This window comes from Hyla sarda, chromosome 6, assembly GCF_029499605.1.
Source record: "Hyla sarda isolate aHylSar1 chromosome 6, aHylSar1.hap1, whole genome shotgun sequence".
Classification (NCBI taxonomy): Eukaryota; Metazoa; Chordata; class Amphibia; order Anura; family Hylidae; genus Hyla; species Hyla sarda.
The window spans coordinates 120456411-120466251 of NC_079194.1; the positions used below are offsets into that span (position 1 = coordinate 120456411).

At 42.0% G+C, this 9841-nt stretch overlaps 1 protein-coding gene across 2 annotated transcripts in view; it reads right to left on the minus strand.

Annotated features, from left to right (window-relative positions):
* PODXL2 (podocalyxin like 2) overlaps window positions 1-7270 on the minus strand; it is a 27221-nt gene extending 19951 nt beyond the window's left edge. The window contains exons 1-5 of one of the 2 annotated variants that reach the window (XM_056524861.1): window positions 7254-7270; window positions 6784-6902; window positions 6159-6390; window positions 4077-4361; window positions 1149-1696 (exon numbers count right to left, since the gene is read on the minus strand). In XM_056524861.1, coding sequence (XP_056380836.1) covers window positions 1149-1696; window positions 4077-4361; window positions 6159-6186 — 861 coding nt within the window. In that variant the 5' untranslated portion in view covers window positions 6187-6390; window positions 6784-6902; window positions 7254-7270. Of the gene's footprint in view, window positions 1-1148; window positions 1697-4076; window positions 4362-6158; window positions 6720-6783; window positions 6903-7253 lie in introns of those variants that run through there. The other variant, XM_056524860.1, reaches the window with a different exon arrangement.
* Between the last annotated feature and the right edge of the window lie 2571 nt (window positions 7271-9841).

The following is a 9841-nucleotide window of genomic DNA, read 5'->3' on the forward strand; positions in this document are numbered from 1 at the left end:
AGACAGGAGAGAGCACAAAGGAGTACTATCAGTCAGGAGAGAGCACAGAGGAGTACAATCAGACAGAAGAGAGCACAGAGGAGTGCTATGAGACAGGAGAGAGCACAGAGGAGTACAATCAGACAGAAGAGAGCACAGAGGAGTGCTATGAGACAGGAGAGAGCACAGAGGAGTGCTATCAGACAGGAGAGAGCACAGAGGAGTACTATCAGACAGGAGAGAGCACAGAGGAGTACTATCAGACAATAGAGAACACAGAGGTGTACTATCAGTCAGGAGAGAGCACAGAGGAGTACAATCAGACAGAAGAGAGCACAGAGGAGTGCTATGAGACAGGAGAGAGCACAGAGGAGTGCTATCAGACAGGAGAGAGCACAGAGGAGTACTATCAGACAGGAGAGAGCACAGAGGACTACTATCAGACAATAGAGAGCACAGATGTGTACTATCAGACAGGAGAGAGTAGAGAGCACAGATGTGTACTATCAGACAGGAGAGAGCACAGGGGAGTGCTATAAGACAGGAGAGAGCACAGAGGAGTGCTATCAGACAGGAGAGAGCACAGAAGAGTCCTATCAGACAGGCGAGAGCACAGAGGAGTACCATCAGACAGGAGAGAGCACAGAGGAGTGCTATCAGAGAGGAGATAGCACAGGGGCATCCTATGAGACAGGAGAGAGCACAGAGGAGTACTATCAGACAGGGGAGAGCACAGATGAGTCCTATGAGACAGGAGAGAGCACAGAGGAGTACTATCAGACAGGAGAGAGCACAGGAGTCCTATCAGACAGGAGAGAGCACAGAGGAGTGCTATCAGACAGAAGAGAGCACAGAGGAGTCATATCAGACAGGTGAGAGCACAGAGGAGTACTATCAGACAAGAGAGAGCACAGAGGAGTACTATCAGATGGGAGAGAGAACAGAGGAGTGCTAGCCCACCCTCACTTAAAATTTTCTTATGAAGTATATTAGAAAGGTTAATGTTTTGCCAAGATATACAACATATAAAAAGTTTTTATATCTGACAGTGCCCATTTAAATACTAGTACTGACCATCTCAGTATATCAACACTTACTGTACCACAACCCCTGCACCTGTGATTCTAGTGCTAAGAACACACAAGCAAAATAGCATTTGTTGTCCATACCTGATGCGACACTTGATGCGATACTTCACTGGGGACAGCTGGTTTGGTTGGGTTTTTATCTCGCTGGTTGGAGAACCTAATTTTTCCTTCTTCATTGGCAATATGCAGTGACTGGGTTGATAGGCTTTCATCTTCATGATACCCAGGTCCTGCTAGGGAATGTCCCCCAGGAAGCCCCCATGAGTCAGCAGGAGGTCCAGGCCGGGATTCCGACTCTTGATCGTGGCTAATATGATGGTTCTTGGACCATGAATGCTTCCTGTTCTTTCTGGAAGGCTTGGTTGTTGGGCGAACAGAAGACGTGATCACCATCTTGGAAAGTGTCCTCTCCTCATTATTTGGTGATGGTGCTGTCCTCTCACTTTGTGCTGTCATCTGGATTGTACCTTCCTTTTCTGGGACATTAGTGTTTGGAGTTACTGGTTTGGAGATCTCCTCAATTGCTGTAGACCATAATGTTGTAGATGTTTCTACAGATTCTTTAGGCAAGCTACTGCCTGTAGTTTCTTCCTGGTTGACACCATAGATGTTTGTGGTATCTGGTCCATCTGTGGAAGTAAACAAATGTCACTTGTTCCTCTGCTTACATTTTCAAAGTTACATAGCTTGATGCAAGTTAACCTGCCTACACACATACAATAGGTGTAGTGGCACTCATCTGCCAGGCTAAGCATCCGTTTTCAATGGGTAGAGAGGTAAAAGCCAAAGGCAGATACCTATGGTAGTTGATTATGTCCTGCAAGAACAAATTATCAGGTATGTTGAAATATATGCTTGATCCTTGTGTCTCCCAACATCTGTCTTCAGAGGAGGGCTGGGATACCCCCATGTACATTAGATAGTTGGGTTTGGCCAATTTTCATTTCAAGTTGTATAATGGCTAAATAATTTTTTTATATGTTGCTTGACATGATGCAGAATTTCAAACAAGTAATAAAAACTTACCCTGGTCCCCCCACAGCTTACGTTCCACAGACTCCTAGTCTCCCATAGCTGGTCTCTTCTCCCTGGTTTTAAGGTGTCAGAGCAGGACCTGCCCAATCACCCATGCACTAGGTGCAGTGATTGTCTGAGTGGGCAAGTCCTGCTCTGACAATTGAAATTGATAAAGAGGGAATATACCCTTGAAACGCGTTTTGCTCCACTTGTATGAATAAAATACATGCTGCTCAAATACCGTACTGCATCCGAATTCAATGCTTCTACCTCCAAGGCAGCGCCACTGCAAGTTCTTTTTCTGCTTCACCCACACTTGGTTTTACCGACTCCATAGAAGAGCCCGGTCGACTCTGCAGGCTGCAGCCGAGGACCTCCAATTTGCCACCCCTATGCCAAGGGGTTACACGCATGGTATCAAGGTTTACCTAAGGTGAGCTCATTACTTAGGGCACCTGGGATATTCAAAACCCACGGAATTACGCTGCCCTCCATTTTTTCCTCTTATTTCCTCCTCATATCAGAAGCAGAGACAAGAGATGAGCAGCAAGCAACAGGAATTGTGTGGACTGGAAGCTGTGGGGGACCAGGGTAGGTAGGCATTGATTGTTTATTATTTTTATATCACTCCCAGCAACCAATAGAACATTTTATATAATTGGAATACTACTTTAATATGTATGGATGCTGCTCAGTCTAGTATGTTACTGGTGACAAACTGCACCATTTGAATTTCCATCATTACAGCAGTTAAAATGACTTCCTCTTCCTTTTTTTTTCCATCAGCACTTCTGGTTTCAGCAGCCATCTTCTCCTTCTCGGCTGTTATGACTAGAACTAATGTACAGATTGGGCATTATACACAGCAGACATCTGCAGTTACTAAGCAGTGGTCTGAACATACACCAGTGCCACCACAGGGCCATTGGGTCCATTGATATCATTGGACTCTTTGTGTAATGTTTGAATTTCTTGGGTCCTTCAGAAAATGAGAAGATCCTCATTGCCGATTTGTCTTCAGTGACTTTAAGAAGAGATTCAGAATGTCTAATGAATATTTTAATAGGTAATGTGAATGTTTTTCTAAATCATATGCTTTGAACCTATGGCAGAGGATAGCTGACTGTTAATAGTGTGCTACAATTTATAGAAGATAAAATGTATCAGTCTGGTGTCTAGGTTGTTTCACTCAGAGAAGATTATCTGGACAGGATTCAAGGAGCAGGCTAGTGAGTGCATCTCTAATAACACAGGATGTAACTCACGATCAGTACAAGATACCCAAAGGGGTACTCCACTGGAAAACATTCTTTTTTTTAAATCAACTGGTGCCAGTTAAACAGATTTGTAATTACTTCTATTTAAAAAATCTTAATCCTTCCAGTACTTCTCAGCTGCTGTATGCTCCACAGGAAGTTGCATTTCTTTTTGGAGTTCTTTTCAGTCTGACCACAGTGTTCTCTGCTGACACCTCTGTCCGTATCAGGTACTGTCCAGAGCAGGATAGGTTTGCTATGGGGATTTGCTCCTGCTCTGAACAGTTCCTGACATGGACAGAGGTGTCAGCAGAGAGCACTGTGGTCAGACAGAAAAGAAATTCAAAAAGAAAAGAACTTCCTCTGTAGTATACAGCAGCTGATAAGTACTGGAAGGATTAAGATTTTTAAATATAAGTAATTTACAAATCTGTTTAACTTTCTGGCACCAGTTGTTTTTTTTTTTCCAGTGGAGTACCCCTTTAATGTAATGCACAGTGATTCCACAAGCAGAACAGTGAGTGTAGTTCTGGAGTATAATACAAACTGTATGTCAAGATCAATACAGACCACCTTTTGAACGTAGAACAGGACCAATATTAGTGTGATTTCCAATTGTCAGATTTCACTCATTTAACTTTTATGACATATTTGATCGATGTGTCAAAAAATGCATTATAAAAATAGACCTTTTACAACATGAAAGGCAATGCGCAAAATGAGAGACTCGCCCTACCTGTCTGAGCTCCGCTGTCATCACTGCTTAGATTTGATTTTCTTGTTTCATCATCCCAGAAATATTTTGGTGACTGAAAGATGGATATTTCTTCTGTCTCCTGGCTGGAAAAGCCAGATCCCTGAGGTCTATTAAAGGAGGTGTGCTGATTGTCAGTGTCATGGTAGCGATCACAGCCGTGGTCACACACAATCTCCAGATTGGCCTCGTCGTCCAGTATAGATGTGGAAGACAGTCCTTCGGAATGGGAGTCATCACAGGATACTAAGAGGAAGTAGGAGATCCCTGTGAAGAAACACCAGGTTGGTTATACGCACTGGAATATAAGTTCACACAAACTTAACAAAGCAGTCATCTGCAAACTGTGATTCCCGAGTTGTTATCAAACAACAACCCCCAGAGTGCTCAGACTGCCTACAGCTTGATAATAGACTGACGCATTTCATGTGTTAGTGAACCATGTGCAGGATGGTGGATTTTATGGATTCTTTTTATCCTCCTTCATGAGAGATAAAATAAAAAGAATGGAGAATCCTTTTTTTTTTTTTAAGTCCTTGGACAATATGGTGGAAGGGACCTTCATTTTTTTTTTTACAACAATGGTGTTTAAAAGGGGTACTCCGGTGGAAAACGTTTTTTTATTTTTTTTATTTTTTAAATCAACTGGTGCCAGAAAGTTAAACAGTTTTGTAAATTACTTCTATTAAAAATTCTTAATACTTCCAGTACTTATTAGCGGTTTATTATACTACAAAGGAAATTCTTTTCTTTTGGGATTTATTTTCTGTCATGACCACAGTGCTCTCTGCTGACACCTCTGTCCATTTTAGGAACTGTCCAGAGCAGCATATGTTTGCTAAAGGGATTTTCTCCTGCTCTGGACAGTTCCTGAAATGGACAGAGGTGTCAGCAGAGAGCACCGTGGTCATGACAGAAAAGAAATCCAAAAAGATCAGCCGCTGATAAGTACTGAAAGGATTAAGATTTTTTTAATAGAAGTAATTTACAAATCTGTTTAAGGGTGCGTTCACACTGCGGAATCTCGGAGATTCCATCTGGCGGCCGCCGCCGAAAATACTTTAGCGCTAGGGCCGCAGGGCACTGAGCCGTCACCATATAAGGCCATTGAAGTGCTCGCAGAATCCGCGCAAAGAATGAAAATGTTCTTTCTTTGTGCGGAACAGTTTCAGCAGTTTTTGCAGTGTGAACGGGTCTCGCGGAGACCCATTCACACTAATGTTAAGTTTACACTGCGGAATTCCGCCTGTGGAATTCCGCGGGAATTCCGTAGTGTGAATGTACCCTAACTTTCTGGCATCATTTAATAAAAAAAAAAAAAGTTTTTCAAAGTACCCCTTTAAGTAATAAAATGCCCCTTTCAACCATGCTATGATCCAGCCCTGATGAATCATTGGTTATAATATGACAAATTCTATCTGTGTCCTAGAAACCACTTCTTCTCAATTACAGGATCAGTGTAACAACCCCTTATGGGAGACAGTGTGCAAGTGTCACGCATAAACATTACTAAATTAATTATGTGATCCTCGGGGGCCTGTTTAGCATGATGAATGTCTAGCAGCCGCAACAGATTTTAAATCTCATTATAGAAAACAGAACGTCTGAGATTGTGCTCAAACAGAAGTACGTGTGCCAAATGTCCAATGTCTCCCTAATAATTGCAGTCTCCCTTAAAAAAACGAAAGAGCACTTTCCAGGTAAGCAAGTATTTGGTCTGAAGAGCTTGCAATCTAAAATTAATGACATTGCAGATTGTGTTGATACAGGAACCATTTCAATGGCCTCTGTGTCACCAGGTCTGCAAACATTCTACATTTTCTATTTGAAATGTCCATGGATACACAGACTTCATATGCAGTTATAGATTGAAATGAAGTAACTGCTGGGCTGGCTGACAGGCCTCCTCTGGACAGTACCCAAGGTGCCATTGTGAGACGTGCCCTCCCTTTGCTGCATGAATTTTTAAAATAGTATTCATGGTATCAGACACTGCGACACAATACCCCAGTGCCAGGCAAATAACAGACTGCAGAATGAAGCAGAGAAATAAGCAGATCTTACCCAACAAGATGTGCCAGGCTTGCAGCATGTTCACGTTAGTATGTTATGTACACTCTTGGAGCAAAGGACATCCCTATAGCCCAGGAATGGATGAAGGGCACCGAAATGCCAGCTTGCTTCTTTTTTCCCTTACCAGGTCTCTTTCTCTCTGCAGGGCGTAAATCAGGATGAGATGAATGTAATCTACAGGTGTCTGAGGACTGCCCCCTTTAAAGTGTCACGTTGCCAATTCCTGTTGAGAAAGATTCCTCAAAATGACCAAGATATTTGACATATACTGGCAAGGCTGGCATTGTTCACAATATGGAATCAAGCAGTAGGCATGACCTGTGGTTCATCACTTAAAATGTGGACATTTGTGTAGGGGTCAGTTGCTAGCAGGATCTCTTATGATGAGGAAGATAGATCTTCTCTGGGTTGCTATCTCCTCTAGTATATTGAAAGCCAGAATCTAGGAGCAGTAAGATACAGTAGGAGCAGGTGGTATGGGCACAGCCTAATATGTGCTAAGACCCAATGACCAAGCACAGAGGTCTGTATCCTCCACCAATGCCCTGCACTGACTGATACATAAGGCTGTATGTCCCTGATACACAGTATCCTGAACAGATAGATTTTCACTCACCTCCTCCCTGCAGGGCTGGCGCAGTGTCTGTCTGCAGATCACCTCTCATCCTCATGGTCCTACTGCCCGCATTCTGCTTACAGCTCCTCCTACATCAACCCCTCGCACAGCCCAGGGCTCTACAAAATAATTTCTGATGTCAGATTGGAAGAAACACACATTCAGTTACAAATGAGAATGCAGTTGCTGAATATCATTATTTTAGTCAATTGCGTAACAATAGGGACTGCAATTGCAAGTAGATGATACACCTAGAACATAGCCCCCCATACTCCTTTACATAAAAGACATGTAGATAGTCATATCTCCTGGGTTTTATGGTGTATATAGAGCTATCATACAGCAGTGTATAATGTCACTAGCAGTAACATGGTGGGTCTAGGCAGAGCTGTCACAGCAGCTTACCTGTCTGAAACACACTTGTGGATGTCACAGCAGCTTACATATTTGGTAATGTCCCAGCATCTTACCTTGATGCAGAAGAAAGACAGAACACAAATAGGAGCACTAAGTTCTGTTACCTCCAGGACATAGGATAATGCAGAGAACAAAGCAGGTAATGTGCTCTCCTGTAGATGTTTCGCTGTGAGCTCAACCCCTTGCACACCTTATAATGATAGCAGCAGCTGGGGGCAGCCCACATCCAAACACAGACCCAAGGCTGGAACTGTAAAGATAAAAGAGAAGGTGTGATCCACGTGTGAGAAGAAATGGATGCTTTCCCAGTGCTCACCCACAGTATCCATATATAGAAACTGTTTTATAGACAAGGTGTTATTATAAAAATTATAACACAACATATTTTATTAAGAGATATTGGACAACGCGTTTCAAGGTTATTGCAGTCCTCTTTGTAAGGTCTATGAACCAGGGAGCGAAAAAAACGGCAAGGTGAAAACTCTTACTATAGGGGAATATATGAGATTTGAGATTCCTTTTGAGGTATGATGAAGAATAGCAGTGAGGCTAAATGTTACCTTTGTCAAATCCTGAAGGGTATGATCCAACAACAAAGCCACCTCAATGCATGTCTGTCAAGTTTTCAGCCACATTGCAACCATTTCCTGTGACCATTCCCAAACCCTTTTCTTCTGATATAGATAGATAGAGAGAGAGAGAGAGAGAGAGAGAGAGAGAGAGAGAGAGAGAGAGAGAGAGAGAGAGAGAGAGAGAGAGAGAGATTATGAGTAGCCGTATTATATATATATATATATATATATAACCAAAGAATAAGTTGGCCAGCACTATTGATTCCAAACTATTATATAGACCTGGCTTACATATATATATATATATATATATATATATATATATGTATAGCGTGAACCTGGTATATATGGCACAGGTTGCAAAAATGAAATGCTGGTGTACCAGTGTGATTTAACATACGTCATTATGTATGTTTGGTGGTAGTCACTAAAATAGCAGATGTGATCCTGATATTACTGCTTAGTTGTTCAGCTTGTCATTGTCACTCAGAAACTAAACATCTCAGAAAATATACATTGCGTACATACAAAATGTTTTATTTATGGCCAGGGCTACAACTTTGTGTAATGCTACAGATTGATTTTAACTATAAAGTGACAGCCATGGGGGACATTTATCATTGTTGACTTTGGAAAGTAAGGCATTAATTTTTTGCTTTAGTTTTGCTTATGTGCAACAAATTCATCTTATCACAGGACCGTACACACAAAAGTCACATTCAGTTACAAATGAAAATGCAGCTGCAGAATATTATTATACAATATAATTGCTTAATAAAAGGGCTGTAATTGCAAGTAGCTGATACATCTGGAACATAACCCCCCATACTCCTTCACATAAAAGATGTGTAGACAGTCATATCTCCTTATTGTGGGTTTTATGGAGCTCTCATACAGTTGTGTAAAAAAAAAAAAAGTTGCAAAAAAAAGTGCTTAGGCGTACGTGCAACATTTTGTGTGCTCAGAGTAAGCGCGAAAAAAAGCTCTAAATGCAATGATAAATCTCCCCCCATATGATTACTTACAAGGCAGTGGGTTGCTTTGCAGCTGTAGCTCGATAATTTGTAGTGCTACAAAATGTCACAGTTTAGCCCTAGCCTATGACAATAAAATGCTGTTTTTGGAAGAATAAAAGAAGAACTCCAGTGAAAATGAACTTATCCCCTCCACAGGATAGGGGATAAGTAGCTGATCGCGGCATTCCGACTCCTGTGACCCCCGCAATCTCTCAGTGAGAAGCGCGTGTCGTCTATCAGCTCTCCATTCATTTTAATTGGAGCACCATAGATGCCCTAGTGTTTTTCAGCACTCCCATAGAAATAAATGTAGTGCATGCCTGCTGCAGCACATGCTCCTCACTGAGTGCTTGATCCCGTCCTGGAGATTGCAGGGGTCCTAACGGTCGGATCCCCCACGATCAGCTGCTTATCCCTAATCCTGTGGATAGGGGATAACTTCATTTTCGCCAGAGATCTCCTTTAATTTAATGTACCATTCACACCAAATCATACGTGCAACAGCACCACCTGCTGGCTATTTTATGGTACTACATCATGGCTTTGTTACTTGGCTGTCCAGTTATTCTGAAACAATTCAGGGAATGTTGGAAGCTGTAGTTTAACAACAGAAAGCCACAAGTTGTAGATCACTTGTCTAGTATATTGCATTTTTAGTGGTGAACTACTCCTTCCGTCCTACTTTGCTATGGCTCATAACTCAATATTCAATGTCTACAATTAGTGTCTCTTTTAAATATTAGCAATGTCAAGGATTAGGAGCAAATGTTAATTTCTTTTTTTTTTTTCCATTCAGATTGCACAGACACCAGGTAGAAAACCAACTGACCCTATTTAAATCAATGGGATCTATCGGGATGCATTGGTGCATCAAACCCGTTCAGCTCTGTTTCGTAAGTCCAGAATGGTGTCTGTGATGGAGCTTTATGAACAGAGCCAAAGACTGATATGCACTTAGCCTTAGTTGGTCGGTTTTGCTCCCCACATTAAGATTGTGGGAAGCAGATCAGTTGCCATGGCAGGCCAAGGCTTTCCGCCATTACAGCTCTGCTT